The sequence below is a fragment of the Oreochromis aureus genome, linkage group 10 (genome assembly GCF_013358895.1).
Source record: "Oreochromis aureus strain Israel breed Guangdong linkage group 10, ZZ_aureus, whole genome shotgun sequence".
In the NCBI taxonomy this organism is placed as follows: domain Eukaryota; kingdom Metazoa; phylum Chordata; class Actinopteri; order Cichliformes; family Cichlidae; genus Oreochromis; species Oreochromis aureus.
The window spans coordinates 7,874,554-7,898,358 of record NC_052951.1 but is presented as its reverse complement, the minus strand read 5'-3'; the positions used below and the strand labels follow the sequence as shown (position 1 = coordinate 7,898,358).

Below are 23,805 nucleotides of genomic sequence, written 5' to 3'. Positions count from 1 at the left end.
TTGTGGTCGGAGCCAAACTGCTGGCTTACAGTGACAGTCTACAGTCGGCTCTACAGTTCTTGATGCAGGTTCATCAAGAAATAAAAAAAACTAAACGGATGCTGCAGATCCTTTGGTACGTACAATTTTGCACTTTGTAGTTGTAGTGTATTTAAAACTAGAAGTAAAACGGAGATGTACAAGACACAGGCAAGGTCTGGATTCACGGATGCTTCCACTGTAAGACATCCTCTGTGGTCCATGCCATGTGGTCCAAAGGCTTAGTTTGGTTTTAGTCATGGTTTAGAGTTAATGTCACTTCACACACACACAATATTACCAAATTACCAGAGCTGTCATATGTTTTATTTTTGTCTTACAGGAAATACAAACAAGTTTTTATCTCACACAGACATCCTAGTCTCTGGAGAAACAGAGATGCAAAGATGCCACCTGAAACTTTGGACATCTCTTATTTAATTTAATTTCAGGTAGTTTTCTAAGGGGTGGGGATTAGATCAGGGATCAGCTCTGATCCCCTTCTTGTTTGCAGAGGTCATGGACATTTTAAGAGATCAGGCAGGAGTCAAGATCATGATCTGTAGTGATAGTAGGTAGCAGGTGGAGAGAGCCTGTAGAGGTGAAGGTATGCACTGGAAAGGAGAGGAATGAAAGTCAGCAGAAGCTAGACAGAATGCATGTGAATTAATGAGATGGAGAAAAGTCAGATGCAAGGAGTAGAGGTGATTCCTATATAGCACTTTTCTACTCGAGTTAGACAACTCGTCTCACTCAAGAACGTTTTTTTTTCTGCATCTAAGTGCTTTCTATCTAACATTCACATGCTAGTGAATGCATCAGGAGCACCTTGGGGTACACTATCTTCCTCATCGATAATTTAGCTTTTTTACTGGAGCAGCTAGAAACCAACAACACTTCAAGGAGTAAATGTTCTTCTCTACTTCATGAGCCACAGCCACCCCTCAAACAATTTGAAATACCTGGGGTCAAGCAAAGTAACGGACAAGTGCACAAGACAGGTGAAGAACAGAGTGCAGGCAGGGTGGAGTTAGTGGAGACAAGTGTCAGGGGTGATTTGTGACAGACACAAAGCAGAAAGAGTGAAAGGAAGGGTTTACAAGACCTGCTACGATGTGTGGTTTGCAGGCAGTGGCACTTTCAACAAGACAGGAGGCCGAGCTACAGATGGTGAGATTTTCATTGGGAGTGATCAGAACGTAGAGGATTAGAAATGAGTACATCAGACATATATCTCAGGTAATGCGGTTAAGAGACAAAGTTAGACAAGCAAGGCTGGGATGGTTCGGACATGTGCAGAGGAAGGACAGAGGAAATACTGGATGGATGCTGCAAGGTAGAAGGAAAAGAGGAAGACCACAGAGGAGGTTCAAGGATGTAGTGAAGGAAGACATGCAGAGTAGGGGTGGGTTTTTATAATTGATTTATCGATTAAAATCGATTCTGGCTTGGATAACGTAAAATCGATTCATTAAAATCCTGAAATTTATAAATTTATTTTGCCCGAAATGCCAGAATCTCTGGTGAAATCTCACAAAATTTCGGGGCTGAAAGCCGACAGCTCGCTGATTCTGATCTGTCGCCGGGTCCGCGCTTTATGTTCACGCCCTTTTTGCACTGATTCTAAAGCTGTTAGTTTTATCTCTCTCCAAACAATATTGAACGAACCAGCAGCAAAAGAAGATCCAAACAACGCTTCACATAAACATCGTCATGAATTCACTCTGACTTTTACTGTTTTGCTTCCACCACGATGCACAGCTCTCTCTCTCTCTCCTTCAAGAACAGTTTCCCGTCTAAAAATCTGTTTTCTGCATTATTCGCTTGCTTGTTACGCACAAGTCTACCGTTGTTTACAGCGCTGTCGGCCGCTGTTTTTTCTTTCCTTTTACATTCTTCCGAAAAAAAACCTTTTTTCTGCTGTTCAATACTGAACCAATTTGAACTTTTTAAAATTATGCAAAATGCAAAACGCTTAGCCGTGTCTCTAATAAAACCGCTGTAACGTCAGAGGTAATGTTCATATGTTGATTAATGGTTTTCTTTCGTTTTTGATGTACTGCAGAATATTTTTTATAAAATCCCAGGCCAGGAAAATCACCTTCATGTTTTTCTGTGTTTTATCTTCAGCTACTTTGACACAAAGGCATCTGCTGTGACGCTCACACCTTTGATAAAGTCTTGCGTGTGTCAGCTTCCTTTTTATTGATACAACAATATGTAAATGTACTGATGTGAATTATAATATTTCTGACTGTCAAAAGTTCCCAGATTCAAATCGAATTGAATCGAATCGAATTAAATCGAATCGTGGATTGAATCGATTCGGGACCTTGTGAATCGGAATTGAATCGATTCTAGAAATCAGTGACGATACCCAGCCCTAATGCAGAGGGTTCGTGTGACAAAAGAGGATGCTAGGACCCCTAAAGCGAGCAGGTAAAGAAGATGATTGTAAGACATAATATCTCTTCATTTTTTTCTGTCTTTTTGAAAAGTCTTGTGTTTTTCTTTTATTTCAGCTAACTAAAATGAATTTTCATGTAGTTACTACAGGCTTAGATAAATCCTGTCTGCGCGGATTATCGTTTATACACACTAATTCTGCTAATACAGCATCTATTAAAATGCTGAAAGTGTCAGCTTTGTATTTGCTGCTGTCGTTAATTTATCTTTACTGACTCCACCATTGACTTTTCTTTCATGCTAACTCTTTCAAACTTGGATGCCTGCTAGAGTTATTGTCACATGTCATCTTTATGGTTGAATTCCTATTAGAATGGAAACCTTGCCTGACGCGTAATGCACTGCACATTCTCCAGTTCTAAAGTAGGGATTTGCATGTACTACTGCTAAAAGCTCACCTGTGATCAGACAGACATTTAAACTCTCCACAGACGATTGAAATGAGAAGCAAACAAATACAATGACTGCTGGAATGCACTGCTCTAGTGAGCGGCTGGCAGGCAACAACAACAACAATGTGGGAATCGTTTTTTGTTTTTTTTTCCTGGAGCCGTGGGAGGGTCAGGAGCTCGGTTTGTGGCATTTATTGCTATGTGAGGGGAGGGACACGGTATAAAGTGAAACCAGAATTTCCTGATCCATTTTTATGTCAGTGCCTTTGTAGACAAGCCAACATCTCCACAGTTGAATGAGCACACACCTGCACCCGGCGGAAAGGAGATGGAGGAGAGAGAAACAAAAAGCAATGGAACTTAAGTGTAAACCACAGCAAATAACCGCATACAATTAAACTCCTGGGATGAAAATGATAAAGGCTGGTGGGGAAAGCACAGTATTTTCCTTGGAATGGGCCCTTCTAAACTCTGCTGCCATGTGGGTGGGCTGTAAATAAGAGGCGGCTTTTTACAGGAATCGGTGCTGTGTGGCAAGAACCAGCTGCCACTCCGCCAAACTACATCAACGATACAGCTCTCTCCTGGCAAACCACATCACAGCCAAACCAACAGCGACCCTGACCTTTCAGACCACTCACTGCCTCCTGCCTGTCACATCCCTTCCATTCCCGCTCACACCTGCTTATCATTGCAGGATAATGACAAAATAACAGAGCGGTGCATTAGCATTAAATGGTTTCATTAAACAGCTCAAAATAACCTCTTGTGGGTGTTATACTGATGTCAAACAGCTGTCTTTGCCCATAGGGGTAACAATAAAGGCGAGGAAAACACTTTTTTTTTCAAATCTTTAATCATTGCAGTATGTTTTTAATTGTGCGGTTTGCAATAATATTGAGCTCAAACTATAAAATAAAATGGTCTATCTAAGAAGGGCAGCAGCAGGAAACTGCTAGTGCACAGCACAAAGCATGCTGGGTTTGCAGCACGGAAAGGCTGTAAAGCATCATATTAGAGAAGCTACAGAAAGACACAGTTTGGAGAAGTGTAACCCACAACCCCCTGGTGGACCCTAAAGGTAGTAGAAGGTGACAGTGTCATGTTGTTTACTGTATAAAAATAAAATATTTAATTTTTAGTTTTATAGTCCAGTGTGTAACTGCCATTCAATATTTTGGAATTTTAACTGTTTAGACTTTAACATTAACAGTTGTCTTAAGGTGCTGTATATTGTAAAGTAAAGACCCTACTATAATACAGAGAAAGTCCCAAAATTAAGACAACCCCATTTGAGCAAGCACTTGGCAACAGTGGAAAGGAAAAATTTCTTTTCAACAGGAAGAAACCTCCAGCAGAAGCAGGCTTAGGGAGGGGTAGCAATCTGCTGTGACTGGTTGGGGAGTGAGGGGTCAAGTGCATACTGCAGGGCTAGTGTGAAATAGGCAATTAACTATAACTGCTCAATATGCAAATACATCAATAATAATAATAATAATATAATAATAATAACAATAATAATGATAATAATAATAATTAATAATAATAATACATTTTATTTAAGAAAGTGCCTATAAAAACACTCAAGGACACTGTACACAAGGCTATTGTGAACAGGTGAGTTTTGAGTCTGGACTTAAAAAGAGGGAGGGAAGTGATGTTTCTTATCTCAAGAGGAAGGGAGTTCCAAAGACGGGGGGCAGAGCAACAGAAAGCCCTGCGCCCCATGATGGCTAGCCAGGGGGAAGGGACGGAAAGAGAAAGAGAGGAGGAGGAGGATCTGAGACACCGAGAAGGAATGGTGATCTGAACCAGGTCAGAGAGGTATAAAGGCGAGAGATGATGGATAGCCTTGAATGTATACAAAAGTATCTTGAAATTGATGCGGTATTTAACCGGAAGCCAATGAAGCTGCTGCAGAGCAGGGGTGATGTGGTGCAGAGAAGGGGTCCTGGTGATAATACGAGCAGCAGAGTTCTAAACACGTTGAAGCTCTTGGATAGATTTTTGACTAAGACCAAAAAGAAGAGAGTTGCAGTAATCGAGCCAGGAAGTGACCAGGCTATGAACAAGAATGGCAGTGGCATGTGGGGAGAGAAAAGGACAGAGGTGATTAATGTTACGGAGTTGGAAATATGCAGACCGAGAGATGTTATTGATGTGTGAGTTCTGAGGAGAAGCTCAGATTTGTTACTATTGAGTTTGAGAAAAGAAGGAAGAGAACCATGAATTTAGTTTGGCTAAACAGAGGGTGAGGGAGGACGGGGGGAGAGCAGAATCAGGTTTAATGGACAAATAAAGCTGGGTGTCATCGGCATAACAGTGAAACTGAATATTGTATTTACGAAAAAAGTGTCCAAGCAGAAGAAGGTAGATAATGAAAAGAAGGGGCCCCAGGACAGATCCCTGGGGCACGCCTGCGACCAGAGGAAGGGGCTGAGAAGTGAAGGATAAACTGAGTGCGATCAGACAAGTATGATTTAAACCAGGCTAGTGGAATATGGGAGAAACCGATGGAGGCTAGCCTACTGAGGAGAATTGAGTGAGAAATAGTATCAAAAGCGGCAGTCAGATCGAGAAGAATAAGAATGGAGAGTAAACCAGAGTCAGCAGGCATGAGAAGATCACTGGCTATTTTTATTAGCGCAGTTTCAGTGCTATGGAAGGGGTGAAAACCAGACTGGAACTGTTCATACAGATTATTATTAGTTAAGTATGAGTGGAGTTGTGTGGCGACTATCTTTTCAAGAATTTTTGATAGAAATGGTAAATTGGAAATAGTACGGAAATTATCAAAATTATTGGGATATAAGCCTGTTTTTTGCAGTATTGGGGTGATTACCGCAACTTTCAAGGGAGCAGGAACAGTTCCAATGGTAAGTGAGGAGTAAATGATAGCAGATATGAATGGAAGCAGAGAGGGTAGACAGGCTTTGACCAAAACTGTAGGAATGGGGTATAGCTGACAGGAAGAAGATTTTGACTTACAGATGAGATCTGAAATATCAGTGACAGAAGGAAGTTGGAAAGCAGAAAAACAGTGTGATGGGAGAGGAATTACAGAGGGAGAACTACAGGCAACTTCAGAGGCCAGGATTTGGTGTATTTTGTGGATTTTCTCAGAGAAAAATAACATTAGAGAGTCGCAAAAGGAAGATGAGTAAAGGTGAGCAGGGAGAGGATCTGGTGCTCGAAAAGAAGAGTTAAACAGTGAAAACAGTATCTTAGGGGAATCTTCATTCGAACAAATAATGGTAGAGTAGTATGCAGATTTAGTTTGACTGATACATTCCTTATAATGCAAAACATGATTATTAAACATTTCCTTGTGGACAGAGAGACCAGTTTTCTTATAGAGATGTTCAAGCTGTCGACCTTTTGCTTTCAGACGCAACAGAGTTTAAAATATTATTGAGACTGTGGATATAATAGGAGATCAAATCCTCTAGGGTGAGCAGGTTATTAAAATGCAAACAACCAGAGAAGGCAGTAGAAAGGGTATCAGGGTTAATTTTCTTAATATTCTGGAAAGAGATGGAGCAAGGATTTTTGGTTATAGAAAATGTCATTTTGATATTGAAAGAGAGAAGCAAATGGTCAGAAATAATAATGGTCAGTGTAACACTGTGAGTTTTTTTTAATTTACTGAATTACTGAATAAAATATGTTTAAAGAGACATTCAGTGGGCTGCCATGATGGCTATAATCACTGCACACTGTTGGATATATTGTTTCCAGTAGTACAGGATACACTCAAAATCTCACGCTCACTATGTGAGCACACTAATCAAGAGTTTGTTTCCTGATCTGCTTCTGTTTAACTTAATTGATTTCACCTGCCTACTTGAGTCACAGGATTCTGCAAGCTTGGTAATTGCAGAGGCATTAACTCTGTCTAACACTCATAAAGCATTAGGTAAGCTCTAGGTGTGTCCCTTCATTTGATTTCAGTATTCACACCAATGCTGGAGCCTTGAATGAACTGTTGAATCAATAGCAACAGACGTGTATGATTCAAGCAGATGTTTAGTCATGCTGACTCCCTGCCAGTTTATTATCACCACGAGCCCATTGTGAGTCATCCTCACAGGCAGACTGCTATACGGCTTGAGCTGAGGCAGTATGGCCACAAACTTAAGTGGTTATCTCCTCTCACTCTGTGATTCTTGGCACACAAACACACTTTAGACACACTTTTAGCCAAGGTGCCAGCTAAACACGTCACTCTGGTTAAGAAAACAATGAAATATCATTAGTCTTGCTGTCCTCCTGCTAATGCCCCCATTTCATAATCAACTAAACTACTACTCTAGGAACCATTTGTTTACTGTGAAGTGACCTATAATCCTCAATCTGGAAAAAAACCATTCAGTCCTATTAATTCAATTCAATTCAATTCAATTTTATTTATATAGCGCCAAATCACAACAAAAGTCGCCTCAAGGCGCTTTATATTGTACAATAGATCGCACAATAATAAATACAGAAAACCCCAACAATCATATCATATGACCCCTATGAGCAAGCACTTTGGCGACAGTGGGAAGGAAAAACTCCCTTTAACAGGAAGAAACCTCCGGCAGAACCAGGCTCAGGGAGGCGGCCATCTGCTGCGACCGGTTGGGGTGAAGAAGGAAAACAGGATGAAAGACATGCTGTGGAAGAGAGACAGAAATTAATAACAGATATGATTCGATGCAGAGAGGTCTATTAGCACATAGTGAGTGGCTGGAAAGGAAAAACTCAATGCATCATGGGAATCCCCGGCAGCCTACGTCTATTGCAGCATAACTAAGGGAGGAATCAGGGTCACCTGGTCCAGCCCTAACTATATGCTTTAGAAAAAAGAAAGTTTTAAGCCTAATCTTGAAAGTAGAGATAGTGTCTGTCTCCCGAATCCAAACTGGAAGCTGGTTCCACAGAAGAGGGGCCTGAAAACTGAAGGCTCTCCTCCCATTCTACTTTTAAATACTCTAGGAACAACAAGTAGGCCTGCAGAGCGAGGCGAAGTGCTCTAATAGGGTGATATGGTACCACAAGGTCATTAAGATAAGATGGGGCCTGATTATTTAAGACCTTGTATGTGAGGAGCAGGATTTTGAATTCAATTCTGGATTTAACAGGAAGCCAATGAAGGAAGCCAAAACAGGAGAAATATGTTCTCTCTTCCTAGTCCCTGTCAGTACTCTTGCTGCAGCATTTTGGATTAGCTGAAGACTTTTCAGGGAGTTTTAGGACATCCTGATAATAAAGAATTACAGTAGTCCAGCCTGGAAGTAATGAAGGCATGAACTAGTTTTTCAGCATCACTCTGAGACAGGATATTTCTAATTTTAGAGATGTTGCGCAAATGGAAGAAAGCAGTCTTACATATTTGTTTAATATGTGCGTTAAAGGACATGTCCTGGTCAAAATGACTCAAGGTTCCTCACAGTGTTACTGGAGGCCAAGGTAATGCCATCCACAGTAAGAATCTGGTTAGATACCATATTTCTAAGATTCTCAGGGCCGAGTACAATAACCTCAGTTTTATCTGAATTAAGAAGCAGAAAGTTAGCGGCCATCCAGGTCTTTATGTCTTTAAGACATTCCTGCAGTTTAACTAATTGGTGTGTGATACCTGGCTTCATGGATAGATAGAGCTGCGTGTCATCTGCATAGCAGTGAAAATTTATGCTATGTCTTCTAATGATGCTGCCTACGGGAAGCATGTATAATGTAAACAGAATTGGTCCTAGCACTGAACCCTGTGGAACACCATAACTGACCTTAGTGGGTGAAGAGGACTCTCCATTTACTTGAACAAATTGGAGTCTATTAGATAGATATGATACAAACCACTGCAGCGCAGTACCTGTAATACCTACAGCATGTTCTAATCGCTCTAATAGGATATTATGGTCGACAGTATCAAACGCAGCACTAAGGTCTAGCAGGACAAGCACAGAGATGAGTCCACTGTCAGAGGCCATAAGAAGAACATTTGTAACCTTCACTAAAGCTGTTTCTGTGCTGTGATGAGCTCTGAAACCTGACTGAAACTCTTCAAATAAGCCATTCCTCTGCAGATGATCTGTTAGCTGTTTGACAACTACTCTTTCAAGGATTTTTGATATAAAAGGAAGGTTGGAGATTGGCCTGTAATTAGCTAAGACAGCTGGGTCTAGAGATGGCTTTTTGAGTAAAGGTTTAACTACAGCCAGCTTGAAGGCCTGTGGTACATAGCCGATTATTAGAGATAGGTTGATCATACTTAAGATCGAAGAATTAATTAATGGCAGGACTTCTTTGAGCAGTTTTGTAGGAATGGGGTCTAAAAGACACGTTGATGGTTTGGAGGAATTAATTATTGAAGTTAACTCAGAAAGATCAATTGGAGAAAAAGAGTCTAGCTTAACATCGATGGTACTAAAAGTAGCTGTAGACGATATTACATCTGTGGGATGGTTATTGGTAATTTTTTCTCTAATGATAAAAATTTTATTTGTGAAGAAGTTCATGAAGTCATTACTAGTTAACGTTAAAGGGATTGTTGGCTCAGTAGAGCTCTGACTTTTTGTCAGCCTGGCTACAGTGCTGAAGAGAAACCTGGGGTTGTTCTTATTTTCTTCAATCAGTGACGAATAGTAAGATGTTCTGGCTTTGCGGAGGGCTTTCTTATAAAGCAGCAAACTATTTCTCCAGGCTAAATGATGATCCTCTAACTTTGTGACACGCCATTTCCTCTCCAGCTTACAAGTTATCTGCTTTAGGCTACGTGTTTGAGAATTATACCACGGAGTCAGGTACTTCGGATTTGAGGCCTTAGTTTTCACAGGAGCTACAGTATCCAGAGTCGTACGTAGTGAGGAGGTAAAATTATTAACAAGATAATCAACCTCTGTTGATTATCTTGATTATATTATTAAACTAAACTCTTTTTTTTCTTTTTTCCTTCTTTCTGGTTTAAATGTAAGTAATTAAAAATAGTAGGGGTTTTCTTCTAAAGAGCAGGAAATCAGCCTAACCCTCCAGACCTCCCGCATAGGTTCATTACTTTGCCTGAAGGTATGGTACTTAATCCCCAGCTGCTCTAACTAAATACAGTAGTTTGTTATTATGCTGAATATTAAAAACTACAACCGCCAGAAGTGGCTTGCTACAAAAAAAACATTCAGCACTACTTGATCAACAAAGAGTCAGCGTGATCTCAACAGTACAGGCGTTACATGCTGCTCTCATGTGTGACATTTCACTTTAGCAAAGCAGCTGAAAGCATGGGGAAGCAGGTAGCATGTCTCTCTTCAAAGGTAAGGAAATCCACCTTCCATCACCTCTAAAGGTCACTGAGGGAAGTCAAACGGTTTAACAGTATGATTAGACTTTGTTTTATTTATAAATTAAATTAGGAGATCAGAACATTTAATTAAGCGCCTTACAGGTTCTGGCGGACAGAGGTCTGGTTGTGCTTTCTCACAGATTTCTTAAAATAAGCCAAGCTAAACTAAGGCATTATCTAAATTAACTTTAATATACATGGTCACGAGGACATAAAAACAACAAGTAGCCTATAGAATCACAAGTCAAATCTGATTTTTTTTAAAGCACCTAAAAGGTGTTTTGACTTTGCCCCAAAAGGTTTGAAAAAGCTCTTCCACTTTAAATTATACTTCTAAAGCTGTCTCTGCTGTTGCTAAATTGCCCCACAGATTTCAATTCTGGATTCTCTCAGTGGTATGTCTTCTTTTTTATAGTTTTTCTGGCTAACCTAAGATAAGGTAAGCCCATTTAGGCTATCATAAGCTAAACTACTGACTCCAGGATTGTATTTCATTGGCCCGCTTCACAAAGTGCATGCATGTGATGTTAGAATAATCTTTTTTCATAACAGCAAAGAACATTCTTTTATGTTATGCGAAACGTGTGTTAGCTCACATTAAAATGGACAAACAAAAAGCAGATGGCGCTCATGATACATTCAATTCGACGATATTAATAATTTATTCAGAAGCCCTAAAGGCTTAATATTTATACAGGGTGTATAAATGAAATATATGATTTCAAAGTGCATTAATCCCACAGCTGTTCATCAGTAATGACCGCATTGTTTGAAAGAGTGAATTTGTGAGTTCACGTGGCAGGTGGCATAACACCAGCAGTGGCGGCCTTGACTCCAGACATGCTCACAAAAGTACAGGATGAGTTTGACTATCATATGGACATGCCGTGCTGTGGCGTGTGAACATTCTGAGTTTTGTATATGAAGCATTATATTCACCCAGGTTATTTTTAAAAATTTATCTCAAACTTCTATGTCTATTACTTTAAAAATGTTGCCTTTTGAAATCAGATTTTTCTTTGTGATGCACCCTGTATTACAGATAATTAACACAAGGAAGAGAAAGTCAGCATTATTGTTTGAATGGTTTTCACAGCGGCAGTGTGTTTCTGTCATAATGTAGAGACACCACAGATGGACAGATTTAGTAACTGAGATGGGACTGTCAACTCAGGAGAGATGGATGAGCTAGGAGTTCAATGCAAGGGGTGTGAAGAGAAGGCGGGAAGGGAAGGAGGAGAGGCGTGTGTCTCAACATGCACCCCCTCTGGGTAAAAGGGCAATGACATCCAAAGCACTTCCTCTGTACTACTTCCAAAGGAACATGCTGTTAAGGTAGGGAGGCGGGCTGCAATTCTCAGACATTCATCACATGGGAGTGCTGCTAGCTCGTTGGCAGGGTCCCAAGAGGAAACATGCCAGCGTGATTGTTGTTTATCACGCCCCACCAACTTGGTCAGTGAGTTTATCATTTTATCACTTAACACCAATCCCTTTAACACTTTCCGGCTTTACCACAGGTGCAAATTAAGTCATCTTCTTTAAAGCGGCAACCTTGACTTTGGGCGTAACTCTTCTTGTACTTCAGAACGTGTTCAGAGTCGAATCCGACACTGAAGCCAAGCTGTGTTTGCGGCTGATTCGAATCTGAAACAGCAAAACAAACTGTAAAAGGGGGAAATATTTCACATAGCTAAGGTTGAATTCAGTGGAATAAACTACAAATCTCAGGAGGATTATAAAAACCAACTGGCATGTGAAACCCCTATCGTCTGAGGAGGAAGTGGACACGGCCCAGGGTGTTTTCCACATTACATGCAGCCCTAATATCAAAGCAGATAACAATTCCAGCTGCGTCGCTGTCGCTGCTGCACACAGGATGATCTGGAGGAATCATCCCCCTCCAGTGGCTGCAGCCCCCTCATCTAACCACAACAAGCCAACATGATGCAAAAGCACAATTAGATCCCCCACCACACACACGCACAAACACACGCACAAACACACGCACACACATTCCTCCAATGCACATAAAAACGACACAGGAAGCTCCACAAGAGGGTTAAAAGAGGCTTACATAGAAGGTGTCCGCCATGTAGTTGTTTCCTTCATTGCAGCAGGGCCATGAAATGTGGAGGAGGCAAAAGTTTGGGAAACAGTTGCACACTAAGTTATATCTATACTTTTAATAAATGCTGTTGCTCCCTTCAGAAGCTTGATTAGAGGCCGGGGTGGTTGCACGCGATGGATCTGGCCCCAGGCACAGACCTGCGACAGCTGAGCTGCTACGCTGCTTTGTTGTAGATCCACATGGAAGCATGCCATCTGTTTTGGCCCTTCAGGCCGATCGGGGGAAAAAGTGGAAGAAGAATAAGCGGGTCAAGATCAAGTGCAATTTAAAAACATGCCTGTCAAGCCGAGAGACAAATTTGTTAAAGGATAGCTCCATGAGATGTTGCAACTCATGTTTGAGGGGGTCCTCATTTTCAGGAGACCCTCTAGGAGAGCCAGACTGCAGCGTTCTGCATTTCTGTTCATAGATTTGTGCTTCAAGGAAGTAAAAACATTATGAGCTCCAGTCTCACACGGCATCTCCTGTTTAAATCTTTACAATAACAGCAAGCCATACTTTTACATATCAATGTACTGAGCTTTTGAGGGAGATTTGTCTTGACTTTAATGTACATGATCATGTGGACATAAAAACAACAAGTAGCCTATAGAATCACAAGTCAAAACTGACTGTTTAAAGCGCCTAAAAGGTGTTTTGACTTTGCCCCAAAATTCAAAACGCTGGCCATCATGTTTTGTTTTTTTTAAAAACTGGACTCCACTGCATAAAGTCAACAACCAAGCTTATCTTGAGCCAGACCACAATCTCTGTCTTTAAGAGGTGGTAAATCTGACTGATAATGTCATAAGAGACATAATTCATGTTGTTTCAGTGGTGACCCTGTTATCATGCAGTCCATAAACAGCGCAGGAAATCACTCATAGTCATTAGGTTCAAAAATACAGCAGCAAAAGTCCACTGCTTTAAAACAAGGCAAAGCGTGTCGCAGGCGTTGCAAAGCTTTTGATTTCGATTTGGCCCGAGATGTAAGCATTTTCCAATTATCCTTTTTTTTTTCTGCACAAAGACACAAACCCAACCCAGCCAAGGGTTTGCATGCTGCTGTTCTCCCACAGCACCTGTGGGGACAAGAAAAGTTGTTCCACTAAAAGACATGTTCTTTATCACGACTGGGTGAATTTTTTTTTTTTTTTTAACTCTGAGTAAAACAGCACACTAAAAGTTAGATATTTATTAGCTACTTCTTTGCCACTCCCTTCACTCCTTCCCTTTAAAAACAAATTCTGTCTCAAACACTTGATGTCTACCATGTATACTAGCAGATGGTGGGGCTTGCTCCATGTTAAATTTTGATGTGACAGTAGTGTGACAGACTAAATTAGCTTTTGTCTTTAACGGAGGGCCAGTAAAATTGTTTTGATTGTGGCAATAACAAAATTAGGGGAAGGCTACAAACAAGCCATTATGTGTCTCAAATACAAGCTAAATGAAGAAGTCTTGATGCATTCTCAATCATCCAGGTAAGTAAATCTCCAAAAGTTGATTCTGTTCATCTGGACGTAGCGTTTTCAGTGGGAGAAACGTTTCATCACTCATCCAAGTGACTTCTTCAGTCTCAGCTGACTGCAGGTTTCCCCAATCTTATAAACAGTACATTTGCATAATGACTGAAACCAGCGCACTGAAGGAACAACGGGCTGGGTGGTCAGTTCCTTCATCATGATTATGCAAATTCTCATGACCTTTGATCAACAACCACCGATCAAAGACCACTGATCAATGGCCATGACTACCATTCACAGAGAGTTGGGGAATGGCTGCAATCACAGCATTGTAATATGGCGAAAGATGTACCTTTAGGCACCTCCTCAATTCAGAGATGGTCTTTCCCTTTTCACGTAAATGGCCTCCTTGACTCCGCGCTTAAACCAGCGTTCCTCCATGTCCAGGATGTGTACATCCTCATCATTGAAAGAGTGTCCACTGGCCTGTAGGTGTGAATAGACTGCAGAGTCCTGGCCTGACGAGGTAGCTCTTCTGTGTTGTGCCATCTGCTTCGCCAGAGGTTGGCGAAGAGAAGGACAACCGATGACTAAGCGAAAACCTGTAGTGATCCCGTACGTGTCAGGAGTATTGGAACAGTTGAGACACATTTTTTCGAAACGCCGCGTCTCTGTGGCTTTTAAACCCCAAAACATGCTGCGCCAAAAATGGTCCACCCCAAGGATTGGGTCCCCCGACACAAACAGAGTAATATAGTGTACGCTGTTAAGTGCCAGGAGGATTGCCAGGATTTATACATCGGGGAAACAACCTCTGCCAAAGCGGATGGCACAACACAGAAGAGCTACCTCGTCAGGCCTGCTGTATATGCCTGTATGTAGGCACATACAGCAGTAAACTGTCAATGACAAGGAGGCCTACGTGAAAACATGCCGTGCTTTATTCTCCTTTTTAAGTTTAATAAGTGTGTTTCTCCGAGTGTTTATACACCATTCTGCATTCAATCATTAATTTATTCTTAATCTCTGGCTCTCTTCTACAGCGTGTCTTTTGTCTTGTCTCCCTCAGCTCACCCCCAACTGGTCGCAACAAATGGCTGCCCCTCCTCGAGCTTGGGTCTGCTGGAGGTTTCTTCCTTTTAAAAGGGAGTTTTTCCTTCCTACTGTCACCAAATGCTTGCTCTTAGATCATCTGATTGTTGGGGTTTTCTCTTTATTATTGTAAGGGGGTCTGCCTTACTATATAAATCCTCTTGAGCCAACTGGTATAAGGGCTACAATTCACCAATTGAACATCATGTTGTGATTGAGTAAGACCTGAAACCAGCAACTGAGACCATAAACTCACCAGGAAATAAGGCTGATCACCTTTTGTTGTTTGTTGTTGTCAATTGTGAGTACAAGATAAGTATTCTGTTCATGAATGGAGGGAAAGGAAAACAATACATATCTCCAGTAGTATCACAGCAATCCCATTAGAAACCACAGAAGTACTGCTGTGACTCAGACTGCATTTTTACAGTACAGCTGCAATCCACGTAACTGAACCTAACTAAGAAAGCCAACGACATAAATAAAACAAATCCAAGTAAACAAGATCTAACTCGTGGGGTCTGTATTGTTTCAGAGATTTTTACGCGCAAACAAAGCTTAAAGATGCATGCTGCAATAGACAAAAAAAACATATTTCCAATCACTCACAATTATCAGTCTTCCTTATCTCCAGTTTATCTTTATCTGTCCACTTTATATGCGCAACTTATGACATCACCACTAAGCCCATTAGTATCCTCCTCTCTGTGAGCAGCGAAACATCAATGGCCTTGGAGATGGACCAGCCTATGAAGGACTTTATTATGAGCAACTGTGGAAAAATAAAAGCATGCCGACAACAGACAAGGGAATAAAGAAAAATCCTGTTCATAAAAGGGGGGACTGATAAGCAGTGCAGATTGGCGATAAGAGACAAAGACTGTACATGCACAAACGCGCCAAGTCCAGGGAGATGAGGGTCTGTGATAAGAAACGCTGAGCTCAAGGTGGCAAAACAAGCGTTTGAAACGTAGGGGCAGGAAAAAAATACAGAGTTAGGGAGAAAGAGGGAGAGAGAGAGAGAGAGAGATTTGATGGTCAAGAAAGAAATGCACGTTTGCATCTTGCACCTGTGAGTAATCTCGGGTTCTTCGTGTGCTTCGACAGGCATCTCTGTAGGCTTCACTAGCTCTAAATGGGCCAGATGAATAAGCAATCTGTTCTCTTTCATCCACATCCTTTATTTTACACACAGTAAGGTCTGCATACAGACAGCTTGCAGGGTCAGATCTCCTCCGGTAGCCAAACAACTGAGCCTGTCGACAATCTAAAACCCTTTAAGGTGCCCGTATATGTCTACATATATACAGTACATAATCTGAAGTATAAAGTATACAAAAAGGTGCTGCAAAGAAGCAGGAGCCTCTAAAGGGAATTTTATTGCTGCTTAGCATGAAACAACACAGCAATGCAAATGATAACTCTACACTGGTAAATATAAAACTCCCCAGATGGTGGAATTTCAGGACTTTTGTATACTACCGAAAACTGCCTTCTACTCCAGATATGTTTTATTACATTAGATTATTACATAAACACAATTATTTGCCACTGTGGCCCCTAGACTATGGAACTCTCTCCCCCAAACTTTAAGAACTGTGGTGTCAGTAGTTGTGACCCTGACCTAACTGGATTTAAAGGCTGTTAATTATCATTCACCGGTTCAGCTTCAGAAATTATGTGAGTTTCATGTCTAATGGATACTCTGAGATTTTCAGGGTTTTTTGGAATTTTTTGAAGCTAAATTAAAATTCCATGAACGTCAGGGATGAAAAATAAAAACAACAGCAAAGTATCAAAAACCGCAGTTCCTCTAATGGCCACATGAAAAGTGAGGCAATCCTCCAATCTCCCATTGTAAAATATCCAGTTTTACACCAGAAACAAACACGTTTACATGTTTTGTTTTAGTCTCTATAGACAATTTCCCGCTCCATGAGAGTTACTTTTCTTCGTAACTTTCCAGTCTACACTATATAATAGCATTAAGCTGGACCTCTCCAGCGTGTTTAGGGGTGCAGGTGCCCTTTTTTTAATGGCGTATTTTTAATGGAGTAATCTGATAAATACAGTGGAATTCCGTCTGGTACAGTGATCCAAGTCTGGGCTTATGAATATGCCTCTGGTGGAGAAATTCTAAGATTCTATTTAAATTTTAATCGGCACTAATAAACAGGTAACTGTCTCTGTGCATTGCAAACAGTCCATGGCCTCATGTAAATATGCTCACTTCTGACTAACAGTATAACAGTGATCAGTGGAGCTTAACAAAGAACTGTATGGATGACTTCATAGATTACACGTTATCTTATTTGGCTGATAGACTTCCATAATATCGACTTCATCCGGCTAAGCTTCAAGTCTTATGACCATGTTGATGTGACGCGAAGGACGATTTATAAAGTTTAAAACATTCTAGGAAAGACTGTAAATCAAAACAGTTAAAATGATAAAGAGTGTTTTGTCTATTGTCATTTTTATGTGCTGTGATTGGAACTGAGGGGATAGAGGAACCCGCAGGTTAATGCAGAGTTTACATTGCCATTTGATGTTGTCACACAGTCCAGCAGGAAAACCGTACAAGCAGATTATACTGTGAAACAAGCAAACCAACTAAAAAAAAAAAAAACATGCAACAGAGGATTACTTTTTGCTTTAAGTGCTAATCTCTTATCTACTATAACTCCACATCCACCCATAGCAGCATTTTCCATGGATTCCTGGTTAAGTAGATTAGCAAAGGCCTCTTGTTTTCCTGGATACGTGGCAAGCTGTCTGCTGTCAATCAGTCCACATCAAGAACATCCAATATACTGGCCTCCTCCTCCTCCTCCTGTAAGAAACTAAGGCTGAAAGATGGGCACCATGCCAAACAGACCAGATAGTTTCAGCCACAGCTGCAAGCAGGCAGCCAGCCCAAGTAACAATGGAGTCCAGTCATTAAAGCTAACCCGCCTCAGACAAAGAGAAAAGCAGGGAGAGACAGAGAGCAAAGGCAGATGTATCGAAAAAAAAAATGTCATTAAACCAAATGTAAACCGTGTATGGCGTCATTATCCTTTGGCACATTAAGACTAGAACTCAATGCACAGAAACAGCTTGTGGTGAACAGCAGCATGAAGTCTGTCATGGATGACACTCAAGAACTGATAGTAGCTGATATCAGATGTAACAGATATCTGGTTTTGTGCCCTCGGGCTATGCAGAGTATGCTTCCCACATGCGGAAACGAATCCAATCTTTCCTCTCGGTCAAAAACACCAGCACTACTGTCTGTAACAACAGCATGCTATCAGTCTTCCAAATGCTGTTCTGTTGTCATGCATAATGTAACTAAAACAAATGTGTACAATGACAGCACTGACAGCTATCTTGTGTTATCTTAACTACACAGCCCCACCCTAGTTACAAAAAGAGCATAATCATATCAAGACTTCACTTCATGGACTTTAAATCTTGGCTGTCAGTTGCTATATTGGTTTCAGCATGTAGCCAGTATGTTTTTATCTTGCGTTAATACTTCCAAAATGAATGATTCAGATGAAAATGTTAGTGAATTAAAAGTTGTAATAATGGTAAGGGGCACTAATAAAAGCTAACAGCCCAATCCTATCTATAATTTCAAAAGAAAAGCCTTCCTAAGCACTTTCTGTCAACTGACACGCTGAGACTTTAACAATTATGTGCTGACTTTGTACTATAGCATTCTGGTTAGGGATTGAGGGAAGTCCCTGGTTTACATTACTTGAAGCGACTATCAATGAAAGTGAAACATATTGTTCACTGACATTTGATGGGGTGGAATGGACAGTGGACTACAGAGTGCATGGAGAGGATGAGAAACTCACAACACAGGGACTCCAGCAACACTTAAAAGTAAAAAGGAACAACTTTACTAACTGACCAACACGTTTCGGCTTGTGGCCTGATGAAGTGTTGCTAGAGTCCCTGTCTAATCTGTCCAATGAATAAATCAGTGCTTGTTAAGCTATAACGGCCATGGCAGTAACCTAAAGACAGCAAATACGTAGTAGAGTATATATGTATATATGTATATTAAAAAAATAATAATAATAATAATATGTATATATATATATATATACATATGTATATATATATATATATATATATATATATATATATATATATATATATATATATATATATATATATATTGAAACAAATATGATCATTTACTCTAGTGCCTCTAATATAAGGCTACTTAAAACCTTCAGCAGTTTTACTAAATAATTGCACTGATCATTATGTAAGAAAAAGTGGAAATACCACTTTAGAGAACTGAAAGGTCTGTTTCCTGCAATGTCATAATAGCATGACATAGAATGACAAAATAAATTGTGTTCCTTTAGTAAGGCAATCATATCCCTTCACTTTTAAGGTAAAGTTAGAAGAAAATTCGCTTTTCACTTTGTAAAGTGCTCTCAGCCAACTGCATGTGGAGACCAGACACATGTTTTAATCAAAACAACCTTGTAGTTTGTTTTCAGCCTTAATGGCATGATTAGAAACGGCTGTTGTTGATCTTTTAACATTCATTATGGATTTTTGATCCCAGGAATTCTAATATGTGACTATCTTTCCAATAGAAACTTCAAAGGTAAAGCAATACCACTCGCTCTTTAAAATTTATTAGGACAGTATAGTACATAGAGAAGACAAGAGAGCAAGGGGGAGAACAACACACAGGGGAAAACACGCAGTCTGGGGAAAACTAGGCCCCTTTGATGGCCTTTGGGATTTGCCTGTTCAAGCAGGTGAGCTACAGAGGCGAACTAAACCTGCCATTTATCTCAGAAATGCATGACTTTAATCCCAGTCTATCACAGGGCTTAACAAAATAATAAAAAAATGAAATGAAAAATGTACTAAGACAACGATTTGGAAACAAAAACTAAAAACACACACAGACACTGATTTTAACTTGTTAGTAAGTTTATTCTGAGGCTCTACATTTTAAAACAGCACTTAAAGAGCATATTAGTATTTAGCTAACAAGGCTGTACCATAAACTACAAGGTTAACGTCAACTGTAATTATGTTTTATTTCACATAAGATGTTATCCGCAGTAACATTCCTCCACTCTGTGTTTGATTAGCCGCAGTTTCAAAACAGTCAGAGATCTCCCTTCTCAGTAACATATGAGCCGGCCACAGAAGCCTTCATTTTATTCCAAAGGGTCCCACCAGCAGCCTGTGTTTTCTCGAGGACACTCTAACATTAAAGACTACTCAGTTCTATTTCTGTCATATGGTTACATTTTACAGAATTGTGCTCCAGCGGCCAGCAGCCTCCATGAGATGTGTGTATATGCGCAACAGTGCCCTGGTGGGAGTGCAGTTGTAGCATGTACAGTATAGTTCAAAAGGTGTGAGTTGTTTCTTTATATATTGCTTGGAAAATTGGAAATAGATGAACATATGAATGTGTAAACATATATGGAAATAAAGTATATAAGGAAACAAACAGATGTTGGCTGTATTTAGATGATTCCACAATGCTTCAGTAATGTTGCGGTCAGGGCTCTGGGGAGGCCAATCCATGACTGATGGCATTCCATTGTGTTTTTTTCTATTCAGGTATCCGTTTATTGGCATTGGCAGCATATTTGGGTTACTTGTACGTTGAAAAATGAAGCCAATATGATGATTTCCTGATGGTATTGCATGGTGGATCAAAATGTTATGAGATTCTTCTGTGTTCATAATTCCATCAATTTTAACAAAATCTCAAACAACATTGGCTGAAGTGCAGTCCCAACCAGGTTTTCTGATATGCATAGTCACAACACTGGTTAATCTCTTGAGATGGGTGCCTTTTTTATGTTGGAATGATTCAGAATGTCAGGGATAGGAGGTTCAACAACCAAAAAAAAATTCCTCCTCATCAGGTATTAGAACTTGACTGAAAATAAGCGAAAAAGCAGCCAGCGTCCAAAGAAAACCTTGGAAAGAGCTTCAGAAATAATACAGAACTATTACTTGAGACCTTGTTAAAAAATTACAAGAAAGCCTGGCTTCTTGGAAGCAAAATGTTAAGAAATGAGGGGTGACTCCAAACTATTGCACAGTACTGTAGCATAAAAGTTTCTCACCACATCCTTCGCTAGCAGTGGGGACATAGCTTGGTGCTGTGCCCGGGTAATCTGATGCCTGCTGGCAATGGCAGTACATGCCTTCACACGAGCCGGGCCTATCAGTATGTGTCTGTTTGCACGATGTGTGAGTTAGGGGTGGCCATCTAACGGCCTGCGCAGGCGGGGGCGGGGAACAGCTGGCCTTTCATTGACGGGGCTTTGAGTGCTGGCAGTTAAGATTTCACTCCAAAAGGGAATTTGAGAGTGGGAGGAGGCGTTGACATTGTCCCAACAGGAGCCAAATGTGCTTGAAAGAAATATGAATATACGTTAAGGGAGGAGCGCTGGATTGTATTGTATTGTCAAGCAGGGAGAAATGATGCTGCCTCAACAGAGTTACTGCAAGGGAGGACTTACCACAATGACTGGGCATGCTTTTTCTGGAGAAAAGCAAAGACTAATCATTATTTGTGTGTTAACTGTGCCAAAGCTACAAATCACAGCACTAAGACTCCAATCCGTGATGTTATGTCAGTATGGCTGCCCAACCCACAACAAAAGCCAGACTATTGTGTGGACTATTGTCATGTTGGTAGAGTAAAAAGAACAAACCAACACGTTTTTTTCAGTGAGGGAATAAATAGGGGTCTGTTTGATGTATTCTTAAAAATGCTCAGAAAACAGAACTTGAAAAGCCAGTGAGTGTGCACTAACAATTGCATTGACAGGAAACAGTGTGTCCAGACTATACATGAGGGTTATTGTTTGCAACAGATCCTTTTCTTTGACTGATGATGCCATTCATCTTATGTCCCAGAAAGCAGTTCAGTGCCTTTTGACACTTCATATTATAAACCCTTAAAATATGAGATAGAACCCCAACCATGAAACAATCACTTTATAGCAAGCATGTGGTGATGGTGGGGAGGAAGAACTCTCTTTTAACGGGAAGAGGTCTCCAGTGGACTCAGGGTCAAGGAGGAGCAGCCAGCTGCTACAACTGCTACACGGGGTGATGGGAAAGAGAAGGTAAACAGGAGGAGTTCATGCTGTTATTTAAACAAATAGAAACCCCAGAAAAGAAAGTAAAGATCTGTATAAGCCTGTATTTTTCATGTTTTTCTACATTCCCATTTAGACTTTCCCTGTCCCCACGCTGTACATTCTTATAGTAGGCCCAGGGTGGTGCTGCAGGCCACTGTTTGTTTTCACCTGGAGGTGATGGAGGTAGAGCACATTCATTCTGTTGCCAAGTCCATGCTATCTTGTGAGGTTAGTTGGAAAGATTAGCGTCTAAGTTGTAATTCAGTCAGTGTTACTGGTAATTTCTATAGCTGGTCTACATACCAGGTGGAGAATGGACAAACAGTTAACACAAAACTTGTGTAAATTGTAAACTGCAAGCAGATGGCAGTTGTGTAAGGGAGTCAACAAACCAGAAGAAGGTCTTTCAACAGGATCCAACTGGAACTGAACCACACATCTCTGCATATATCTTTTATCAGTACATTCTTATTACCGCAGAATATTCTTCATGAATGCAATCTGAAGAAACACAGTGTTCAGCCTTGTATCACTAAGCTTCATGACATTCAGCATGAAATCACAGTGCTTATCATAAAATCTGAAAACACACACACACAAACAGATAGACCTTCTGTTGATTCTTGTTCAAATAGACTACAAACTGTAGTTGACACCTCATGGAATGACTCCATCTTATTGTTGTTGTTGTTTTTCATCTGCAGCAAGCAGCACAGCTCATGCATTAGCCAGCACGATGGCACCGTGCCCCCATGTCACCCTGACAGCCAGTGACCTGCTATGTCCCGCAGACCCATAGAATTAGGCCATCCAGTGAAGACATCAACATGCTGATTGTTGGGCTCCAGAACATTTACCTCATCTTTTACTCCCAGCCCCCATACCCGGTGCACTGGCCGGTTTGTTCCCACACTCCCCTTCTGTTAGCAAGTATCACTGCTCCCCGACTTCACCCCAACAAAAGGGCCACCGAGCAGTTACTTTACACTTTGTATACACAGTTTGTCAATAAAAATCCACATTATGGCAGAATTAATCAGAATCTTCTCCTTCAACGCCACCATCCCACTCCCACAGGTTTAATTTAACTACAGTTGAATGACACACACTCAAACATTTAAGCATTGCAACAATGCTGCCGTGCATCTCTTGTGTTATTCTCTTGATACATAATTGCTTCTTCCTTGTAGGTACCATCAAAGTCAAAAAATTAAACTGCTTGTATGGCATAATCTATATAAAATGATTGGGACTGCAGGAAGATGGCTTTATTGTTCCACCTGACACTCCTAACAACTGATGTAAACCTGAATCAAAATGAAGCTGAAACCAGTGGAGCACATGGAAGTGGAATTGGGTTTTGTTCTTTTTCTTCATAGAAGACAGAAGAAGGCCGAGTATGCGGCTAAAAAGAACACATATACGGTGTAAAGGCCGACTTTGCATCCTGTCGCACCCACATATGATTAGTTTGGTCTTATCTTGGCCTGAGGGCGAATAGTCAAATGGTTACATCAGTGTTTCCCACCCATAGATTTTACTGGTATATGCCAAAGTATATGTTGTTAGCAATAGCTGCTGTTAGCAAATTTTTTCCAACACTGAGAAGGATGTCACCCACGACCAGTGAAAAACGCTCTGACACTCTTATTTTTGTAGTCAATCATAGTAATGTAGTCGCTGCTAACCAGCTAGCTCTGACCCTAATGCAATATGATGCTTTAGACAACTTTTCACATCAATCTGACTCCTTGTTGTGGTGTTCATCAAATTAAACGGAAAAAATGAGTGAAAGTTAACAAAC

The 23,805-nt window shown here is 40.6% G+C and overlaps 2 protein-coding genes across 5 annotated transcripts in view; both read right to left on the bottom strand.

Annotated features, from left to right (window-relative positions):
• LOC116316767 (E3 ubiquitin-protein ligase RNF43) overlaps window positions 1-23,805 on the bottom strand; it is a 115,030-nt gene that overhangs the window by 51,869 nt on the left and 39,356 nt on the right. The window lies entirely within an intron of this gene.
• The window catches only part of LOC120442244 (E3 ubiquitin-protein ligase RNF43-like), a 45,329-nt gene continuing 33,809 nt past the window's right edge, over window positions 12,286-23,805 (bottom strand). The window contains exon 2 of the mRNA XM_039618240.1: window positions 12,286-12,530. Coding sequence (XP_039474174.1) covers window positions 12,480-12,530 — 51 coding nt within the window. The 3' untranslated portion in view covers window positions 12,286-12,479. The remainder of the gene's footprint in view (window positions 12,531-23,805) is intronic.